Source organism: Agelaius phoeniceus, chromosome 5 (genome assembly GCF_051311805.1).
Source record: "Agelaius phoeniceus isolate bAgePho1 chromosome 5, bAgePho1.hap1, whole genome shotgun sequence".
Taxonomy (NCBI): Eukaryota; Metazoa; Chordata; class Aves; order Passeriformes; family Icteridae; genus Agelaius; species Agelaius phoeniceus.
The window spans coordinates 13,281,303-13,304,542 of NC_135269.1; the positions used below are offsets into that span (position 1 = coordinate 13,281,303).

Below are 23,240 nucleotides of genomic sequence, written 5' to 3' on the forward strand. Positions count from 1 at the left end.
AGAAAATTTTGAAATAACACAGTACAAGACCAAATTCCAATTTAGTGTGTTCAAATTTACACCTCTATCTGCTAAAACCAATAGCAGAATATAGTAACCATGAAATATGTGCTAAAATCCTCTAGAACAAGTGAGCTGGCCAGGTCTGAAAAAAATTGCATTCTTCCCTATCACTAGGATCTCCCCCGTGTCAGAAGGAAAAAAAAAAAAAAAAACCTCCCAGGGTATTTGGCATATTTGATATCAACTTTATAAGTCACTGAATTCAGTGATCAAAAGACTAGTGCATTGAAATACAGAGTAATATTTTAAAACAGGAAACAGAAAAGAACAGCTTCCTCACCATGCAGAGAATACAGAGCTCTTTGCCCACCATAAGGGTAGGATTGTTCTGATTTTTAAATGGAGCCAAGCCACAGCAACTTGATACCCTGCCTGCTAAATACTCTATTGTGAATGGGCTCAGGTAAATACCTACACTGAGGCACACTCACACTGACAGACAATTTGATGGATGTGTTTAGGAACAAAGAAAAGCACTTTGTTAAAAGACAACTTACAGCATTCAACAGTACCAGGGACCATTACTGCAGAATTCTGCAGCATTTTCTGAAATGAAGGACAAGCACGACCCACCCAGCAAAGCTAACTAACATTTACCTTGTTTTTGATTTTCCTGCGGATTTTCTTTAGGACTTTCTCCTCTGCTTTTGTCAGGGGCAGTTTGGTAGGGATTGGGTAGCCCTCTGCTATCAGTGTCCTCTTCTCTTCCTCTGTCAGGATGAGGGGGCCAGTCCCCTGTAATTTCTTCAAGGGTCATAGAAATGAAATAAAATAAGATGAAACAGTAAGTGCACACAGTCCTAGAAGAAAAGGTTGTTAGGGAGGAGAGGCAGCAGGTCTCCCACTCCAGGCAGGACCAAGCCTACTAGGACAGCCTCCTGCTATTGGGAATGTGTGGAAGACCTTACAGGTAACTTCCATTCTGAGTTCAAATCTTTGGGACAGGATTCCCTCAAAAGAGTTGTTCTTGGCCCAGCTCTGTCCACACCGAGGCCGACAATATAACTGCCTTTGGCTCAAACAGGGACAGAGACACGTGAGAAACACCACTGAAAATCCCTCCCTAAAGATCACCACCTGCTAACGACATGACAAGAGGACAGATGCAGATCTACCAGAGACAGGTCAACCCAGCAGGGCTGGGCCCTGAGGCAAAACACAGTCCATGATGGGATAAACCTAATAACACTGGTGAACCCTGTCTCAACCTGGAGGAGAGGCACATGCTGTTCCCTGTGGGAACAGAACAGACCGGTGAGCAAGAATTACCGGATCTGCAGTTTTGACCAGAGATGAATTCATCGAAACAACAACAGAAAGTTAGCAAATCTCTGTCAAAACCAGTAATTTAAAAAGTGAAAAAAATAAAAAAAGACACACAGATGGAGAAAGCCAGTTCAACTCACATGTGGTGCAGTCAGGAGAGGGGAATTGGAGAGCATCGAAGCTGCGCGCGACGCGACCTTGGCCGTGGCCTGGAGCTGCACTGGGCTGGAAGGAGGGAGCGACCGAGCCGGGCTCTGCCCTCCCTCAGAGTCACTGCCGTGGCTGCTCGGAGGGGTGGGAGGCAAATGCAGGGGATCCACTGCTACAAGGCAACAGAGACACAAAGTAACACAAGGGTTTAAGGTGTCCATTCACACTGCCACTACAGCCGCCACCACCACACAGTTCCCAGGACCAGGAGTGTCTCCTGAAAAATGGATCAAGCAGAAGTGGCAACTTGGAAGAGGTTTGGAGCATGCAGGTCTCCAAAGAAGGAATGAAATGCAGCAGCTATCTTTAGGTTTGACAGACAAAACAGGGCTCTGTGCATATGCTCCAGTCACTTCTACCTACACTTCAGCTCCTTCTTCAAATGCTTTGAGGTTCATGTATAATGTAAAGTACAAGTTCCCTGTTCCTGGGAAAGCACATTAACAGAGGGGCTCTGAGCCAGCATACTTTCCCTCCAAAAACAATAGTATTTTCTAACTTTGCCATGGATTAAACAATCTGCCAGTATTTGCAAGGGAAGGGATCACATCCAAGGAATTACATGATCAGGAAGGAGAGAAAGGCCTCCTAAGGACATGATTTGGCACAGCTGGGAAGTGACTGACAACCTAGTGACAGCAAAGGCTTCAGTGCACTGATGGAGCAGGAGCAGCACAGGCAGCCACCACAGGAACCTCTCTCACAGTGTCTATCCAGGGCCATAAGATAACCTCAGCTGCAGCCAAAAGAACCTGCTCTAGAATTGTCAGCCAAAGTGCTGCTTATGATCAAAAGGGTCTGGACCAAGAGAAACAGGGCATGTCTCACTCACTCTTACTAAATGGACAATTTAGCAGATGCTCAAAACAGCCATAACTGAGTCACACTTTCTCTGAGCTAAATTTAAAGCAATTGAATTTTGAAGTAGGAAGACACAGGGCTGATCTGCCACCTTCCACTTCTGTTATGCTTTGCAAATTTGAGTTGAAAAGATCAAATGGGTGGTAAGGGAGGATGGAAGAAAAATAGTAAAAAAAACCACTATAATACTCTTTTTATCTCACACAGTAGCTCCTGCAGTTGCCAGAAGAAGAAACATATTTGAAAAACAGAAAAGCCCTTAATCCCACAAAGTGAGCAAACAAATCTACACCTGGGTTGAGATATCCTTTTATCCACCTGCTACATCATTTGCTTCTCTCCCTGGAGCAGTGCTACCTACCCACAGAAATTAATTCACTAACAGAATATCAAGTGTTTCTAACTGAAATGCAGTTATCTGCTCAGATCTCACACCAAATATTTGGCTCTTCCAAATTTTCATGGCTTTAATTGTGTTTAGCTTTCAGGGTAGGGATCTTTGCTCCTCCTTTCACATTAGAGTGCAAGTACAAAGAGATAATGATTGTTCTTAAAACTAATTTGCTACAAACAGATTCACCTAACTTTTGTTTTCATATAAATTCACATCCTGCTTTTGCATCAGAGGTTAACAGTAAAGTTTCTTATATCTTAACTAAGTCTCCTCAAATTGAATTCTTTTCTATCCTAAATAATCTTGTACTTGAATAATTCAAGCTCCCTTCAGTACAATTATTAATATCCTACAGAGAAAAAGGGATCATTTTCTTTGTGATGAAAAAGGGGGGGGTGAAAGAAAGAAAAAAAACTTCCCATAAAGGCTCAGAGAGACTCTGGCTCTTCAATAGCCTGTGTTGAATCCCTATAAAATGACAGCTTCAGCCTAAAATCTGACATGGTGAACGAGAAATCCAAATATTTAATCAGGGTAAAGTACATTTACTGTACTTGCTGGACATCTAGCCCTACATTTTCATTTGGTATTTAACAGACCTTCCTTAGAAGAGAGGTTCAGGAACTGATCCACTTCATGGGGCTCCAATTTAATCTCTGGAAGAACTTTCTGGATCAGTGGTTTCATCTAGAAAAGAGAAATTAACAGCATGAAAACCTGGAGTACACATCTTAAAGTCTTAATAGAAGGCCACAAGGATTACTTCTCCATAAATGGAGAGGTTTCCTCTCCTCCTGCTCTGCCACAGGCAAAGCTTTAACTGCTTCACACAGTTTGCTAAGCCAGGCTACAGAGAATATTGCCCTGACTACTCCCACTATGGCTTTTCTTACTACTATATTTAGCTAAAATAAAAGATTACGCCTCAGAGATGACATTTCAGACTGAAAGCTAACATGTAACCCACTCCAATTACTTCTCTTAGCAACAGAGCTGCTGCTAGGATTTGCTGGACTGCAGGGTCTGTTTGAGCAAGGACAGGAACACCCCTGGGAGTCAGGGACAGCCTCTTAAAGGCCATTGTCATCTGTGAGCAAGAGCAAGGTGCCAGTCACTGAGCACCAAGTTTTGGGATGCAGGTTCCTTTCACAGTGCTGAGGAGCAGGAAAAGAGACAGTCACTGCTGACTGAAGTTTGGAACACACCTGGCCTGCCCCACTGACCAGGCTGGGGCACCAGGCTGCCAAGCTTTGCCCAGAGCCTGTCTGTGTGCTGCAGTGCCAGGCCTGAGGAGGCCAGACTGGCACACCAGCAGGCTAACTGCAGCCAAAATCTCTCTCAGTAACCTGTGTAACTAATCCATGCAACAGCAGTGAGCCACCAGCAGGTCCCAACACTCTGCAAATCACAGCATCCCAAGCTACAGCAGGACTGTGTCCTGGGAACAGCACATTCAAGCCAGGAGAAAATTATGGGAAACTTGTGCTTAGCTTTTTTCAGTTTCTCATAAAATAATTTCTGTTGCACCTATTTCTGATCCACATCCAAGTGGAAACATTTATTTTCAGCATATAACAACTCCCTCCAGCCTGGACTGACATTGCATGCTGGGGGCTGACAACAGCCATGCTTCTTCCTCTGCTGGCTGGGGACCCTGGTGAGCCACCAGCTGCTGCACTTCATTCTCCTTAACCCAACCACAGCCAAACTAAGCTCTTTAGAATGTCCACTGGCTGCTCCAGCTGTGGTCAGAAAAGCATCACAAAGCTCCTTGTGAGGCTGCTGGGTCTGGAAGTAGCAGCAGCCTGAAATGTCAGAGCTTCACAAATCTGGCAAAAGTTACTTTGCAGGCAAACAGGGAAACTCTCCAGTCAATCCAAACAAGGAGTCTTGTTCTGCTAAGGGGAAGGCACAGCAGCATTAAAGCAAGGTCTTAGCAAAGACACTTAGCTTGTCACAGGCTTCATAGAGCAAGTGGATTAGGCAGTTCAGGCACAACTGGCTCATTAGAAACTATTCAAATATTTCTAGAAACCCAAGAGCCCCACGCTTTGGGGCTAGCATAGAAGACAAACTTGTATATCCAAACATTAAGAGCTAAAGATGCAGACAACAAGTTCTTACAGCACTAGTGGGGCACCAGCAAACATTCAAAACCATTGGAACAGACTGCAGTGTGCACCCTGAACTGCCAAGCTCTGGCACCAAGGAGGCTCCACTGGTAACAGCCTTAGGAGAAGCTGCAGCTAAGTGTGCAGAGAGAGCAGAGTCTGCAGTACCAGGGCATCTGTCTGGAGCTCAGGCTGTTCCCCCTCCAGCGACGTGGCCGTGATGGTGAGACTGACTGAGGGAGCAAGGCCTGATGTCTCACAAAGCCCTGGCTCAGTCTTTATTGCAGCTGGAGTAAACTCTGTAGCCAGACACCATTCCTCATTTTCCAGGTCACCTGCCAGGGAAGGAAATTGGACACCACATGTTTAGATCAGAAACAGAAAGACTACAAATGAAAATAATGTCATTCCTCTTCCAGAGAAGGGAAACAAACACAGAAGACATTTTAGTCTATCAACAAAACTCTGCCCTTACTATTCAGCTTTCAGTCAATGCAGACAACCATGCCATTTCAGGGCTGTAACCTAATCCTAGCCCCAGGATACACAGAGGAGCAGCGAGGAAAGACACAGAGCACTAATCACTGTGCATTGCTGAAAGCTGCTAATGCGTGGCAGAACAAGACTAAACAAGCTCTGGGTAAAGCAGCCAGAGAGCCCTGTCCTAAACAGCCTAATGCCTGCTGACTCAGTTTTATTCCTCCTTCTAGAGATAGCCTTTAGCCAGACTTCTGCTTCTTCTACTGCTTGCAGGCAGCAAATAGCTCAAATGGTGGGATTATACTCTTTAAAACAAAGTATTTTACTTAACTTCATTTTTTCCCCCCAAGGATTCATTTAGTATGTGCAAAAGAGGATATAGGCTTTGATGATTTCACAGGAGCAGCAGTGCCATGGTGATCATGCTGATTTCCTCCATAGAGCCTCTGGGAAGTGACAGCACAGGATGCATATTTTATCTGGCAGCAATGAAACGTGCATCACGTGTCAGCAGAATTATCCCCTAACTCCACTTAGTGAAAGCTCCCTAGTCAAGAGAAAGCCATGCAATTCTTTTCTAGACAAAGCTGAAGGGTTTGCCCAGCATTGTCAAGAACTGGAAGAAGGTTGGCAGGCAAGTTTAGCTCCCCATCTCCATTCCATTTCCATTCACTGTTTTACTTGCTGAAAAAGGACTTATTTTCCCAGGTCTGAAGTGTAATAGAGTACTAAGAACTGAGAAAGACTCAACCTTCGAAACAATTCCACAAGGCTATTAACAACCCTTTAAAAATACAAAAGAATCAAATGCATTTTTGTCAATTGCAATTCTGCCTTAGAAAACTTCCTGTTCCAACTGAAAGACTCCAGTCTTTCCTCTTGCAGGAGAATATCCTATAGCAGGGGCACTGCATCCCAGCTGCATGTGGCACAGTCCTCTGCCACGACTGAGCAGTGGCTGTCAGAGGCATATCCATTAAATACAGCAGCTGGAATCTCAAAGCAAATATACACAAAAGGAAGAAGAGTGCTGATCTTTCTTTCAAAGCTTTCTACTGCCTTCAAACCGATTCTTTACTGCATATACAAAATTAAAAGAGAGAGAGCAAAACCATACACTGTAGGGCTGGTAAAAGCAACAGAGCTCTGAATTAACTGTGTGCTGCACCAACATCCTGGGAGGCAGCCATGGGGCTGTGGCTGTGCCACCAGCACTCTGCAAGGCTGCACAAGACCCTTCATTCACAGCTGAGTGCATCAAGCTGGTGAGATGTCAACAGAGCTCAGCTGCAAACAGGTAACAAAAATAAGAGTGGGCTTACAGCCTGTGCTGCTGTGTGTCCTTGCTATTAAGACCACACACACACACAGAGAGCACACAGGCAATGGGCAGAAGCTGGGTGCCTGGAGGAAGGGAGGAGAATGTGCATCTCCAGTGCTGGTAATTACTCTGTGGTGGGACCTAACCTCCACCACTGGCAAGGAAGGAGGTAATTTGAGTAAAGACACACCAAGGAATTAAAAATGAAAAATATGTATCCTGTAATCAGAAGCTCAAGAACAGCAAGGCCAGAGCTCTGCCAGGTTAACTGCAGAGCAAGGGCTAAACACCATATTTAAACTTCTGGAGAGCTTTCTCCCAAAGCTTCCTGGGAAATGCAAAAATGCAAAAATAGAAGTATTTATGGAAAAAAAATAGGTAGGCTTGCCTAAATATTAACTCAGGAGAGAGGACATTGCTCTTTTTCAACCCTCCCTGAGACTCTCTAGTCACAGCACAAAAGCAGCAGCTCCCTCCCAGTTTGCTGTGTATGCATTGTTCAGGTAAAACCTTTAAAGTGGTATCTGCCTGGAAACCCAGAATCCCTTGGCAAATGCAACTTTCAAATGCCTGTTTGGATAAGTTGGGTCAAAACTGGCCCCACATCACCTTGGGCAGAGCCTCTCTTTGCTGCCTCTTGCACCTCTGGGTCGAGCTACCCCTGGGGCAGCACCATTTTGAAGGCTATGGATAAATTAGAGCTATGAATGAGGCCAGTAATTAGCCCTTAATTTTCTTAAATTTGTATCATCATGAAAGTAGAAGGGAAATCCAGCCATGGGTGACCAGCACAACAGGGCATGTCCTCTAAGGCTGCACTTTATGATGTTTATCAAATCTAATCCCCAGACTCATCATGAATATTCAGCTGCTTTAAGACAGCAAGATATGCTGGCTTTGGCTGGTCACTTCACTCCTCTGGAATCCGTCATTTTACTCCTCTGGAAGCCAACTCTGCTGATTAACCTGACATCCCTGCCATCACCACTTAGATCTGCATAAACTGCTCAGAGTTATTCCAGGCTTTAAGCCAGTCTAACCAGTCTGCAGGGTTACAGAGGTTGCCAGGACAGCAACATGCTGCGCTTAGCGCTGAGATAATTCTGAACAACTGCATCTGGCACTCCTCTGACACTGCCTCTCACAATGCATGGTGACAGCTGTCACTCCAGATGAACAATCCTGAAAGGAAGGGATGGGGGACTGGTCAAATCTCACCTTGATACTCTCCTCCCCTTCCCCTGACACCTTTTTCCAAGTTGCAGTTCCACATTCCCTACCTGGATCACGGAGTGTTGTGCTACAAGTTACTTTGTTTTGACACATTCTGGCTTCTGAAGTCACCAACAACCCCTCTCTGCTTCAAGGGATTTCTCACTGTCTTTCCTCCTCTTCCTGAGCACAGCAGGCTGAAATTATCTGAAAATCATTCTTAGTTTACTCTTACAATAGTCCCTTAGCATCTTAGTGTACTCTGCCAAGCACTTCACTAGCAAAGTGGCAACCCTTCTCCCAAAGCCCTTGAGAATGACAAACACAACGTGAGAAACATGTTGAACATGAGAATGTTCAATTTGTGTTATGTTCAACGTGAGAAACATGTTGAACCTAACACAAAATGAGAAAAACTTAGGCAAAGAGGAAAAATGGAGCAGGCTAATAAATCAGTGGTCATACAGAGAGGTATGGTACACCCTCTACTCTTATCTAAGACAAGAGTATTTCTCATAGAGGGTTACAGAGAACCACGAGAGAGGTTTCACAGAATAATGAGAACAAGAAAGAAGGTGCATGGGAAATACTGGAATGAAAAGGACAACAGGAGCTGGCTCAAGAGACCCACTGGAGAAAAAGGTGTCTTCTCCAAACCAAATCAAGCAAGATGTGCTGTGGTAAGAGTAAATGACTGGTGTCAAGAACTTAGAGGTGTTTATGTTTATATTTGACGTGACCCAGGAGGTACATGTGAACTCTTGAGCCACAGTCCAAAACAAGAAGCTGAGAGTATGACCTTCATGATGATATGAATTCTAGACAAATAGGAATAGAGCAACACTGCATCCTCAAAGGTGAAACAAAATATGCTGCAAGTCATTCTGATATTGAGACAAGAAAGCCTAAACAAGAGATTTGGCTCTCCAAATGGCCAAGAAAATACACATCCTAAGTATTGTCACTTTGGCTCTCTTGAAAAAATCTCTTCTCAGGCTTCAAAACAGTTCACTGTTAAATAAGTGATCCTGGCTGTCAGTTCCCTCCCCAGCTGAAATTTTCTACAAACCTCAGAACTCTATCATGCAATGACTGTTTAGATGAGTAGCATTCCCCTTTACCTACACTTTCCCAAGTCCATGAATGCTAGGCATTTTGGCACATGGAACATATAATTTAGGGAGTCCACACAGTACTTGGCAAAATCCCAGCTAACACTTCTACCTGCAATGCCCTAGTGCTGGTAAATTGCACATGTGAACTGAACATTCAGGCTGCAAAGCACCCAAGTATTAAGAAATACCTGTGAATGTTTAACTCAGTGTCCTTTTGCACATCAAATACACCTAAAAATAGGAATGATTTCATCACCAAACAGTTTCTCTACAGAACCCATGCTTTATCCAACAAGCAGAATGCATGGTGCTCCACTAATTGAGAAGATATTCCATGTTTTGTTCTTTGCACTGGCTCATGCACAGCCTCACCTCTCCTTTACCGAATACAATCCAAATTTTGTTCCCACAGGGCTATTTAATTCCCTCCTAGGGAAACACTGCACAATCTGAATTCATTTTCACAGTGGAGCTGAAAATTCAAGCGAGACACGGGGAGACTAAGGCCAAAAAGTAAATAGTAATTTGAAGTGGCCAACTGGAGACAGCTGGAATTGGGTTTTTCAGATGATTTAGTCCTGTTACTACACTTGATCAAAATCCAGCATGCTTTCAGGTTGGGCTGTGAGCACCTACCACTGCTGCAAGTTAAACATCAGAGTTTCAACTCAGCTATCCAAAAAACCCATTCATCACAGCCACCCAGGGTTTGTGACACATGCACGTAAGATCTCCTGTGCCCAAGACTAAAATTACATTTCTTCAGAAAGCTTTTGTGTGCTTATTCTGTCATCAAGCTTGTGCCTCTTGTCCTGCAGACTTGTTTAGCACACATCTTCCAGTGCACACCTCACACACTGTGATGATGATTGTCAACAGAAATGTGCTCCTCCAAGCACCACAGCTGCAGCTGTAATCAGTGTGTGTGATTTAGGCACACGTGAAAAACACACAACCAACAACAGCTGTGTTTTTACATGTCAGAATTCACAGATACCATTTCTGTGTTTATAAAAAAACATTTTTTTAATATATCTGTATTTATACACATATTTTAAAAATTCTACAGAGTCTCTTAATAAGACCATGTGCAGCTTTCTAGGATATTCATATCTCTCAGAAAAACTGCATCACTTTGTTTCTCTTCTTGTTCTGTGGACATGGTATGGAAAGGCAGGGTAAGCAAAGTGGAAAACAAGGTGAAAAATGCTTACCTCAACTGTACAGTTTTTCTAATATCAGAGTTCCCAAAAAGTTTTGCTTTCCTTTTTTATTTCTATCCAACTAATTCTTCAATCTTGTCCAACATACCACCTCCTTTCCTGTGAAAAAGTAGATCTTCTCCAACACTGACTAAATTTCACCCTTTCTGATAGATGTACAGGAAAACGTACAAAAATAACTAAAATGGTGTCCCTTGCTCCCCACATTCTTTTCAGCATTCTTCATTAGAGTTTACAGAGACACTTATTGCTGGATATTTAAGTTGCATGTGCATTTATTGTGCCTTTTTAAATAAATGACAGATGTACTCTGCACCTCATCCTCACTCCTCTCAAGTACAGAGAATGCAAGTACCCAGAAAAACCACATGGCTTTCACCTTTTTTTCCCCTGCAGTAAAAAGTATGATAGCACCACTATGTAAACAACCCACATGAAGGGTGTAGCACTGAACCAAATCTTTGAGGGTGATAAAAGCCCATACCAGCATTACAGATCTCCATCACAGAGAACAGATGCATGCACTGAATGTCATTTCAAACCAGGGTGCAAATAAGACCTCTAGAATCATCAAGGGATATATCCTTATCTGTATCACCAGAATGAAGAGGCAGCTTTTGCCTCTTTGGTAAAGTTCCCTGTTCAAGTGATGGAGAAAGTAACTTGGAGAAAAACAAAACTGAAAATTTAAGGTGACCACAGAGTATTAAAGTGCTCTGCACAGGTATCAGAAAAGCCATCTCTGAACAGGGTAATGCAGGAAGTTCCCTAATGAGTGAGTCAAAGTGTTCTCCAGCCAAGTGCACTTAAATAACCTCCCTCTTCAGCTGTGTTACAGATTTGAACAATAGGGTTCCAACTAATTCCTTCTGGCAGACCTTACACTGTCACCATGCACCACAGGGCTGCATGCACAGCCCACCTGGCTCCTGCACAACCATGTGCAGTCTCAGGCTCAGCTCACCACATGTTAATGACACACCTTGATGCAGAGGGTGCCTAAATTGCACCAAGGGTCCCTGTGTGCAAAGCTGGCCTTTGGACAAGTGTCCAGTCCTCCCCTGAATCCTCCCTCTGAGGGGAGTGCCTCTATACAGTGGGACCTAGGGGTGTCACCACCACAGAACAGCTGCCAGCTGGGAGCCAGCTAACTGCAAAGGGAAAGCACCTCTTGGAAGAGGCTCACAAGTTGTTTGTAGGGAAAATGTCTGCTTGATCTGCCAGAGAAGCACCTCTGCACCATGAGCCCAAAAGGGCTCCTGATGCATACATTTTGGGCATGTTGCTGGACATGCTACTTGCAGGGAAGGAAGTTCAGTGTGCCCAGCTTTGCAGTCTGAGCCTTTCCAGCCTCCCAAAGGCAAATTGGACCTTTCTGGAGAAATAACTGTTTCCTTCTCACTCCCCTGGGTTTGGATGGTTTGCAGCACCCAGCTCTGGGCTCACATAGCACTCCCTGTCAGACACAAGCCCTGTTCATTATGCCTGAAATGCTGAACTCCAATGCCTCTACCTCTCTCCCTCTCTCCTTTGGGAGGTGAGAGCCCACATTCATCCACAAACAGCTCCTGTTACAGATTTTCCAGATGGCATTTTCCCCTCCCGGCGCGCACACGCTCCCACCGCAAATAACGAAACCGGAGCCCTCAGAAGGGCTGTGACAAAAGAGAGACTGTTTGACTACCAAACATTGGGGTCCTTTCTGAAGTGCCAGGAAGGGAAAATTAAATAAAGGGGCAAAGATAAGCAGCAGTAAAACACAGTAATTACAAGGCATAGCAGAAATAGCTTTTTTCATAACAAACGATCATCGCTCATACCAGCATCCCCTCTTTGACCAGCATGGAGTCCATGTAAAACCCACAGATAATTTGCATCACTATCAAAGTTACTAAGATAGAAACAAAAACATATCACCTTTATATACATGGGAGTCAGGCACAGATTGAGGTGGTAGCTGGATTTACAGCCTAAAAGTTGGATAACATTAAATGTCTTATATAAGATTATGATTTTTTTCTTTTCAGGTATGAGAAAGTTATCCACAGAAGCCCTGTGGTCAAATAAAACCAGTTTTTCTCCTCACACCCCACACAGATGCTGTGAAGGCAGATCTGTATTATGGCTTCAACACACATGAAAATGGACTTGAGGTTCACAGTACATAACTAAGTGAGCACAAGCTGTCAGTGCAACATTACAGAAAAAATGAGATCACTGGTTTGACAAACAGCAGGACTGGAAGTGGGAGGAGTATTCCCATAACATGCATCATCAGGGAAACTATTCCGGGGAAATCAGTTCCCGTAGTCACTTGACAAAGAGTTTGGAAAAGAAACTGCAAAGGTCCCTGTATTGAGAAAGGCACAGCAACAGCTGAAGGTCCAGAAGATTCCACCTAGGGGGAAACATCAAGGAAGTACAGTTCATTTAGACTGTATCCAAGCAGCAGTCAAGAGAGAACTTAATCACAGCCTACAAACACCTAGGGAAAGAGGTTTCAGAGAGAAGATGGTTCTTTAAAAGAAACAAAGGCTATAATGAGATCTCATCTGTGTGTAACTGGAAGCTAAAGGAGGCCAGACTGCAAATAAAGCTGACAATTAACAGTAACCATAAGTAAACGCCCACCTCTAAATCAAAACCAGCATTTTTCAGACATGCTGCTGCTCAAGGAGGAGTTACAGGGTTGATGTAGAGTGACCTGTTGAGACTGTGCACCTTGGATATACAGAAGTTCAAAAATCTTATATTCTGGTATGAATTTAGTTATTCTCATAGAGAGCAATGCTTTCAGGCACATGGTGTGATTCTTGGGGTGTCCTGTGCAGGGCCAGGAACTGGACTTGATGGTCCTGATGGGTGCCTTCCAACACAGAGTATTCTATGTTTCTATGAATTTAACACTGCAGATGGTGACAAGAATTGACTGCTACCTTTCCACATAAAAATCAATACAAACACAGGCCACTCCCACTAAATGGCTTTTTCCTCATTTCCTAAATAAATACACAAAAGAAAAAAAATTACACAAAAAACAAGTTGTAGGAATATGCTCTAAAAAATTACCAGTGTGGCTTTGACAGCAACTTTTGAAAGCATAAGTGAGTTTGTTCTTTCATTTCTGTTTTCTTTCAAGTCAGGGCAGCAGCGATTCCCATTTTCATTGTTCACATTACATCGATTCAGTATTTGGACAAAAACAGACAGTAGAAGGACATTGTACCTCTCTATATATAGAAAATAAATTAGGATATGTAATATAACCTAATACAAATAATAAAACTCTTATGACTCACATATATAGATGTATATTAAATGTGAGCATACACATGGACACAAATAAAACACATGAAGACCAACGTGAGCCTCAAGCCCAGAGACAGCACATGACTGATTACTGCTTGTGAACTCCATACTTAAACAAAGCTTTTTCATAGCCCTGCCTGAGATGAGGGATGGATTTATTGCTGAAGGGAGAAAAGTGGGAGCCATGGTGCTGGGGGTTTCATTTGGTTCATTTGGGTTTCTTATTTGTTTGTGTTTTTCTTTTTCAAACCATGTATGGAGATGGACTTGAAGTTTAAAAGTTGAAAAAGAAAATTCGAGTTTGAAAAGCACATTACAGAAAATCATAACCTCAGCAGTAAAAAACCCAGTAACAATACAGGTTACAGTCTGGGGCCAGCCCCAGTTTTGGCACAGCTAGGAGTAAAACACAAACACACCATTTCAGCAATCAGTCTGTCAAACCTTCAGCCAAGACAAGCCTCTTCAAATCCAAAAGTAGCTTCAAAGCATTCCTGAGCAGGAAAGCACCAACAGGAGGGGCAAGTGGGGACCCAGAGTAGCCTCAAAAGCAGAGCCCTCTGGGGACTGGGGAAGGAATGCACCCAGCAACCTGGGCACAATCTGAGGAGACAGAGCATCCAAGTGACTGGCCAGCTGCCCATTTGCTCTGCCCTGCCAGGCTCACAAAGTGAAAACCAGCAGGAAAATCAAACACACACCCACCACAACACACCCCCAGCACTTGAACTGATCTCAGAGGATGAATAGCCCCACACAGATGCTGCAGGCTCTGTCACCCATGCATCTCACATGGCCAAAACAAGGGACAGCACAATCCCAAAGTTTGTGCCCACAGCTAACAAGATCAAGCATGGGAGGGCAGGGAAAGAGCCTACACTCTTGAGCCTGTTAGTCACAAGAATAACCCTAGTGCCTGCTGAAACCTGGGTCTTGCCTTGCTCCTGGCTGTCTGACCCACAGCCCTCCCTTTCTAAAAGGCTGCAGAGACTGGAAAACTGAAGACAAACCTGCACTGACTACAACAGAAAACCAGGCTTCTTTCCCTACTTCTTTACAGTTGTCAGAAATGACTCTGTGCCCCAAAAGGCTGCAATGAGATCTCCCTTACCCATCAGCCCTATTCCCAGTCTGCCCTCCCAGCTTCTTCATGTCCTTTCAAGAGCACTCTCCACTCCACAGCTACCCACTGTCCTACTCCACAGCCACTCTGCAGTTGTTTCAGAAACCCCAGGGCTCAAAACTAGAAAGCAGAAACCTGGTGGAGGAGAGGTGGCAGTGCAGCTGGTGTGGATAGTTTGTACACGGGACACAGCCTCCTTATTCATGTTGCAGCCTGAAGCCCTCCCCAGGCCATATTCCTTATTCACCACTTCAGGCAAACAAAAGTGATCAACCAGCTGCAAGCAGGCTGGTCAAGCCTGTATATCTTTCTCTCTCTCCAGTATCTTTAAAGTTTATGCAAAACTGAATCTAAGAATAGATTCTCATCATGGGAAGAAACCAAATAATGCATTAAGTAGCAGATGTCTTGTATACATGTGGTTTAAAACTGACACCTTCAGAAAGCCCACACTAGCAACAGGCTGCAAGTATTCAGAAAAGTTATTCTGCACAAAGCTGGGGAAATGGCCTCAAAACAGTGAAGTCAGAAGAGTAAGTGGGGGAAGCCAGTGTTTGGACCTTGACTTTATGGACACTTAAATGTGTGCTCACCTTGAACTTAACAGAACTTCTCAGAAAAGTTAAACCCAGACTTATGAGTTTCCTAAGTTTTACAGTTCTAGTTCTTTTTAGAAAAACTTCATATAAAATTTACAATTACAGGAATAGGTCAATTCAGCAGCTGCAGAAATTACAGTAATGGCCAAGCAGAGGCCAGCAAGAAACAGCTCACAGCAGAAATTACTCATTCCCCTGCAGGAGTGGGCAGGAAAATGGAATCAGAGCAACCAATTACTCCACCATAATGGCTGAAAGGAAACATTAAATAACATTGTCTGAGAGGAAACATTAAATAATATTTTCAGTGAGGTTGTGAAGACTTGGGGCAGGGGGGATGTTGCTCTGTTCTTTTAAAGTTTTGCTAAGCTTTTTGATGTTTACATTTTTGTAATGGAGTTTCTCATGCACTTTTCATGTAAATAATTATTGGTTTGCATTCCTTTCTGGAGGAGGAGAGAATTGATGGACTGTTGGTTTGAACAGTGTGGTTGGAGAGGTAGCAATTTCATCCTCCAAGCCATGGTCACTTTTGGAATTCTATAAATATTGAAGCCCAGAAATAAACGCGCGTTTTTTGCCTTGAACATCTCAGAGTGTGAGTGTCGTTCATTTCGTGTCCTATTGCAACAGGGAGGGAAAACAAAAGATGGAAACAGACACCATAAGGCTTAAACCTGTCTTGAAGATCATGTGCTGAGCAAGGCCGGCCTTTTTCTCAACCTCCCTGCATGCTGAAGCTCAAAAACCATCCCTCACCAGGGAGAAATCACGAAAACACTACAAGACCTCACCAATTTGCCCACTGGGATGGGTTTCTGGAAAATGCAAATTTTTGGGATATTTTTGGGATATGTCTCAGCTCCTGCCACCCCACAAAACCCCTCCCAGCTCCCCAGCAGCAGAGGGTTGGAGCATACAGACCTCCCCCTCCACACTCTGTATTTCTGCTCCCCAAAAGGACACTGGTGCTCCCAGTACCTGTGCCCTTACCCCACCCAGGGGACTGGCCTTCACTGGAGTTGTCAGGAGCACTGTGTACCTTCACTGTTCTAACAACAGAGATGCCTTCAATCCCCAGTGTCAAGCCCTGCAGTACTGCCATCCACAAAATCCTCTTTTCCTGATCTCACAGATTCAAGGAATGGAAAATCATCAGGGTGATGCCTTTGAATATCTATCAGACAGCCAGGTTCACTCTAATATTGCAATTTCCTTATGTACTTCTCTGAAGTTCACTCTATTGAAGTCAAGAGGCGCAGAAAGGTTGTGAGCATGATTCTGGGGTTAGGATTAAATAAATTCCCAAACACCAAGAACAACTCCTCCTCCTCCTCCTCCTCCCCCTCTCTTATGAAACACTCTGCAGAGTGAACATAAGATGAAATGTTTTCCATTCATTTTCTATTTTTTAACCCACTTGTTAATGTTTCTCAGCGTTTCAAACATCATTTGACTACAGCTCTATTACAGTGGTCTCAGCATTATGAATTTCTTCAGAAATTTTCCCCCAAGGAAACTCCCTCACTTTTAGCCTAATTTGAAGCTTCCCCCTATTAACTTCCAGAAAAGTTTTGTTTCTGATGTTCCTTGTGCTTGTTTTCCCTTCCAAAATTAATATCTCCTATATGTGTTAATTTTAAAATATTCTTATAAACCAGCTAGGAAAAAGAAAAATTTCTGTAGATTATGTTTCCCAATAATTTCCAAAAATCCTGTCCCACATTGAAAAATCTTTCTCACAGGTTTTATTAGCTGCCCTCTTGTCAAATCTCACTAAGATTTTATCTTGTTCCAACTGAGCACTTTGGACTACAAAACTGTCAGCCTTTGAAGACCTGTCTGGTGGATCTTCACAAACAGTTTAGCTGGTCAGTGCTTAGCCAAAAGCACTAATCTTTCTCCCTTTTATTCTAATGCAGCTTAACACTCCACTGCTTTGTACTGTAAAGCTAATTGTGAAGATAAACCAATTTTTAGGAGTCTGGCATTGCAATTATTCCTTATAGTTACCAGATATTCATGGTCATGCTCCTCCACCAACCACTTCACACCAGAACAAGAAGGTTGGATCTCCTCCTCCCACCATTCTTGCCCCTCCCCCTTTTCCCCTCCAGATGTTTATAACTGCTGAATTACAGGTAGCTGTTAAAAATGCTATGGGTTTTCATCAATTTCTGTGCATCACCATTTTCCACAGCCACAGTTCCACCAGGAGCATTTCATTACTGCATCATCACAACAGATGAACATGGGCTCAGTGTGCTGTACCTTCATTAAAGTTGTCATCAGTGGAGATGTGGGTCAGGGGAGACTGGGGTCGAGAGTCCCCACAGAGGGAATAGCTGTGCTCAGCCTGGATGAGGGGTGCTGGGGATGCTGGAGACAGTTCCACCTCCATGATCTCATTCTTCTCAGACAAGAAGGGGTCATTCAACAGCTGGCCTAGGACATCAGGTGAAAATTCATCCAGGAACTCTGTGAAGTGCTGTGGAGACAAAAAGGGAGGGGAAAGTTTATTTCCTTGCTGTCTGTCATGCCAACAACAGGAGGGAATAGATGAGAACAATTCTGTATGTGCCCTGGTCATCCGTGCCAGTCAGCAGCAGGATCTACCAGCCCTGTCTAACAACCTCCTCCAATCACTGCTTCAAGCTGAAGAGCTACAGCTAGAACAAAAGAGGCATGCATTACAACAGAAGAGCCTGTCATTAAACTGCAACAAAAATGGAAGCATGGTACTCATGTCCTGAAGCAGTCTCCTCCTGCCACACCAAAGGTACTCACTATGGTGCACTGTAGTGGGAAAAATGGGAAAGCGCATCTCCCTCAGACAGAATGAAAGATCCTGGAGGATCTATCACCAGAACATATTGTGTATGGAATAGAATATAAGGGGTTAATGTTCACTGAAGCACAGAAGAAAAATGAAACACATTCCAGCACAGACTGACACCACATATGACTGTTTTAGCAGTGCAGAACATTCCGTGTGCTCCAGGAAAACGGGTCCATGCACATCCACAGCCAAGCAATTAACACATTTGCTATAAAATGGGTTTCCTGGTTGATTTATGTATCTATTTTAGAAGTAGCATTCCACCTAGAGCCCATACCCAGCTTCTAGGCCCCAGAGCTAAAGCTCCTGACAGCCAGTACTAATTACCACTTTGTCTATTGCACTGAATTCCTTACACCAGCAGCACATGTTAGATCTGTATGTAGCAGAGTAATTCCATGCTTGTTTATTATTCAAAATGAGCACAAACCAAACCTTGCAATCTATTTCCTCCAAACTCCAATGCAGTTCCCATCAATAGCCAAAAACCTTGTCTCTTCATCTTCTTTCCAATGTCAGAAAACTACATCTTTGACAGATGAAAAATCTGCACTGCAACAAGTCATTCCTGTTCATCTCATTGACACAAAGAATTCTATTTTTGGATAAAAATACTTGCACAGTGAATTGTAATGAGATTTTCTGAACAATGAGCCATTATCTACTATCTTATATAGGAATCTTTGTCAGCTCAGGCATGATGCTATAAAAGTCCAAGTTTGTTTGATCTGTTTAGTTTTTGCAAGCAGTATTGATCTTGGCTCTTCATCGTGCTCTCTCCTGCAGAAACAAACACTGAAATTCAAGATTCAGCTTCCTGTAGGCTAAATTGAGAATTAAACAAGTCAATATTGTGCAAACCCACAAGGGAAGCAGTGTGCTCACACCCTCACATTTCACAGCTCCAGCAGCACCTGTGGCCTTGAAGCCTCATGCTGAAAACCCTGAGCACAGCTGGCTCTCACAGAGCTCCTGGATGTTCAAGCACCTCCTCCAAATGCTAACTGTGCCTTTTTTGAAAATCAGTAAGTCTTGAGTCAATTCTGACCGACAACGAGGAAAAGAAAATATTGACTGAATACAAGGCAATAAACAGGACCACAGCTGCTATACTGGAATAACAAACTAGCTCAAGAAAAGCCTTTACAAATGGCAAAACAGATTCATAGCCTCGTATTTACTTACTCTAAGTCATAACACTAAGAAACTCTTAGAGGACTCTGCAAGAGGGTCATGACCACCTTAGAAAGCCTCATTTATTTTAATTTTGATACCCAAGGACTCACTAGCACTTCACAACCAGGTGCTTCCCAACAAGGATAAAAGTATAAACACCCCACTACACCACCCCACTATGCAAAGAAAAAAGGATACACAAGAGTAGTTGAACATCCTGGTACATCAATAAAGACACTGAATAAAACAGGGCAGGCAGCCATTAATGTGTAAAGAAGGCACAGAAGTACTTCCCATCCAGGAAAGAAGTCAAGGATGAACCTATAAAAAAGCAGTGCCTTTCTTAGGGACAATGCTTCTCCCCCCACTCTACACATTTCATTTGGAGCAATGGCAAGAGCCAATTGTATTTGTTTACATATTTTCCTAAAGCTGGAGCATTTCCTTCTTTCTAATTCTTGCATGCATCACTGTGACTGATGAGTACAGATGCTGGAATATGGCTGCTGCAGTATTTCTACCATAGTTCCACATGCAGCTGCTTCACCACCAGCATCATCCAATTTCAGGATGTCATCCTTGAAAATATCATACCCATGTGTTGACTTAGTCTGACTATTTAGATGTTATAACTTAACAGACTCGGCTTAAAGAAAGACGGTCACAGGCTACTCAGCTATTTTTGGCAAATTCACAAATAAAGATTTTTTATTAGCCTTCTGTCTATCACTGCTTTGATATGGAACAAAATCTTATCAAATGTTATTTTACTTTTCCATTTGACTGAAGTTAGGCCCATCAGATTTTATTTATTTTTTTCCTTTCTGAATGGGGAATTTTACTAAAACCACTTCAGGAAAAGCAAAGGAGGAAACAAACATTCAACTTCAGAAAACCAGAGAGAAAGAGGACCTCAGGGTAGGGAAGGATGTTAAACACATTTGTCAATATTTGTGCTTTCTCCTTTTCACATGTAGCTGCAAAGCAGCAAGCTGTGAGCAAGAAAAGAATATGCATTTATAATAGAATTATCTGAAAGCAAATAAATGGCTGGTTTCTAAAATGATTTTCTAGTTTCATTATAAGTATCAAGTTTATTTTTAATGATCTGTGATGTAATATTGTACACTGGCCAATACAGACTGCCACAGGTCAGACTGTGCAGCTACTGAACTCAGCAAACAGACAATTTTAGGGATGTGGACTTCCCTGATTTAAAAAATCATTGATTTACAGGAATTTTTCAGATGTTATACACTTCTCTATTACAGTGAATGCTTAAAGCTAGATCACTTTTTGTCCCAAATAAAACCATTGTCTCATTGAATGTTTGCTTAGAGAACTAAAGAAGAAAAGGCATCTGAGCAGCAGCTAAAGCAGAAACCATCTGGGGGCATCCAGACCTCCAGCTCCCCAAAACTTCCACCTACACCTAAGCTGCTCCTTCTCTTTTCAAAGCACATTCTCCCACTGCCAGCCCCTCTCCTCCTCCTCCTCCCCTCTCTGCTTCAACATGCACCTCAGCAGTCATCAGCCACTTCCATAGCTGGAAAGCCCCAGAATAACCCTCAATTTTGACACAGTAGCAACCACGCCTGTGCTCAGGAACAGGAAAGGGCAATTTGGGAAGGAAACTGAGACTTTGACTCTTAGAACCTGTATATAAATTTGCTTGCAAAATAAAGAAATTCTTTGTCTAAAGAGAATCTCTGGCTTTCAAGCTGGGCATCTTTCACCCAGAGAGTTCACCTTTACAAAAACTGAAAAAACAGAGGAAAGAGCACTTGCACTGAGAATCTGCCCTTTTTTTGTCCTTCTTTTCCCTTTTTGCTCTTACTACCTCTGTAGACAGCTCAGCTGCCAGGTTCCTGCTATCCTCACACCCCACTGGCAGCCCCAGCACTAATTGCAGACATGTGTTAGTACAAGGAGTCTGTTTGAATTATTAAACTGTTTTCACCACATAGCAAAGAGATGTGTTCAGCTAGGATTTTAACCTCTGGAAAAAGTCAGGCATTTAAGACAGATGTAACCTTATCTTCCACCTCCCCTTTCCCCAGAACCCTGAAAAGAAAAACAAAACAGCAGCACTCCTGTTTACACACAGGAAGGAAATGGCAGCCCTGAGGAGTTTCAGCACTCATCTGCCTGGACACTGGCTCATGCCTACATCCTGGGTGTTTTTGGGGAACACAAACACCTCCAGCCATGCTGCTGCAGTGAGCAAACAGAGGAAAGCTCTCACATCCGGGTGCACAGGGGATTTTTGGGCAGCTCTTGGAAAGTAGCATTTGGCTGCGCACCAGCCGTGCCGCGGGCTGCAGCTCTGCACAGCATCTGCCCCTTCCTGCCACACAAAGGCCCTTTTCTCCAGCTGCCTCAGGGACCAGGGGCTTTTTTATTTCTTTTCTGATCAAATGAGGGTCTGTGAAGCAAAACACTCAGGTTTTGCTAGGTGCATGGCAGTGCTGGCTTCTCCACCAGCTGACCTGAAGCCAGATGAGAACAGCACCAGCCCAGTTGGTTGTTTGAAGATGATGTTACCATGCCTGAATATTGAAGTCATCTTCAGAAAATTGACCTTTTAAGAACTCATTAAAAAAGGAATCTAGAGAAGTCAAGAGCCCAAAATGACACTTCCCAATGATATTTAAATTTTTAAACAAGTAGCAGGCTTTGCTGAGCCTGGAAAATGCACTGCGTCAGCTGCAAGTGCCACACACCACTTGTAGCAGCACAATCCCACCTTTTCCAGCAGAGCCATGCCAGAAGGGAGCTGCAGTGACAGCACCTTTTGCACACTGCAAAACAAGCCTGGCTCTCCCAGCAGACCAGGGCAAGGCAGCCATGCCACATGCCAGGGTTACAAACACCCACAAATTCAAGATAACACCCTCCTGGGAGTTAGTGGCTCCCTCCTGGCTCACCCCAAATCTCCCCATCCTGAAGGGATCTGTCACCCCTCCACAGGAGGAGCTGTCAGGTACACAACAGGCACTCATAAAAAAAAAATCTCACCATTCACCTGTAGGTACAAAAAGCCTGAGTTTTATGTGTTTATTATACTGTAAAATCATTTAATGTCTCATTTGTGGGAGAATATGAAGAGTAACACAAAACTGGTATTTGAAACCAGCAATGAATTCCGCTGTAAGAGCAGACACAATTGTTTGGACTCTCACACCAGCATTTACTCACTTTAAGCACTAAGAAAAATGTGGACAGATTTAAAAAAATCCACTAAGTGAATAACATACAGGTTGTGTCATCAGCAAAACAAATGCCAGGAAATTCAGAGCTAATAGATTTACATGGTAATTAAATCTGCACATCTTCCCAACTTGCTCAGGTTACACAGTTGGAAATGCTGAAGTTCATGCTGAGCAAATCTTATAATCCACCCCATTATGTACACATGTATGCACACATTTCCATTGCAAACACTCAAATATTTCCACCCCACAACCAGCAAAGCAGACATGCATTTTTTTAATTTATCAGGGGGATTTTCCAAGAACCATGCTTACTCCTTTGCCTGTCTTCCAAAATATTCTTTCACTTTTTCCTTTAACAACCCCCACCAAAAAATATTTTGTATTTAAAAAGATAACTAAAACCTAAATTAAACTCTTAAACAGAGAGGACTAAATATGGGTTAAAAGAAAGAAAAACAGAAATCAAAGAAAGAAAGAAAGAAGCCCTTGTGCAGCAGAGGCAAGGGTGAGAAACAACCCTCAAGTTCAGTCCTTTAAGTCCACTGTCTGCAAGAAGAGAAAAGGATGCTATTGCTCCTTCCTAGCCCAAGCCTCCTGGGAGTCATGCATAATAGGAAAATCCTTCTCACACTCCCCTGCCCTTCTCCCAGTGCATAGCTCTTGGATCTAGCCTAACTTTTCACCAGGCTGGGTGCATGTTTTGCTGTTTCCCACCCCCTCCCC

At 43.3% G+C, this 23,240-nt stretch overlaps 1 protein-coding gene across 2 annotated transcripts in view; it reads right to left on the reverse strand.

Annotated features, from left to right (window-relative positions):
- CREB3L2 (cAMP responsive element binding protein 3 like 2) overlaps positions 1-23,240 on the reverse strand; it is a 70,398-nt gene that overhangs the window by 14,361 nt on the left and 32,797 nt on the right. The window contains exons 2-6 of one of the 2 annotated variants that reach the window (XM_077178327.1): positions 17,559-17,775; positions 5,074-5,240; positions 3,394-3,481; positions 1,470-1,648; positions 661-807 (exon numbers count right to left, since the gene is read on the reverse strand). In XM_077178327.1, the coding sequence (XP_077034442.1) occupies positions 661-807; positions 1,470-1,648; positions 3,394-3,481; positions 5,074-5,240; positions 17,559-17,775 (798 nt within the window). Of the gene's footprint in view, positions 1-660; positions 808-1,469; positions 1,652-3,393; positions 3,482-5,073; positions 5,241-17,558; positions 17,776-23,240 lie in introns of both variants that reach the window. The other variant, XM_054631977.2, reaches the window with a different exon arrangement.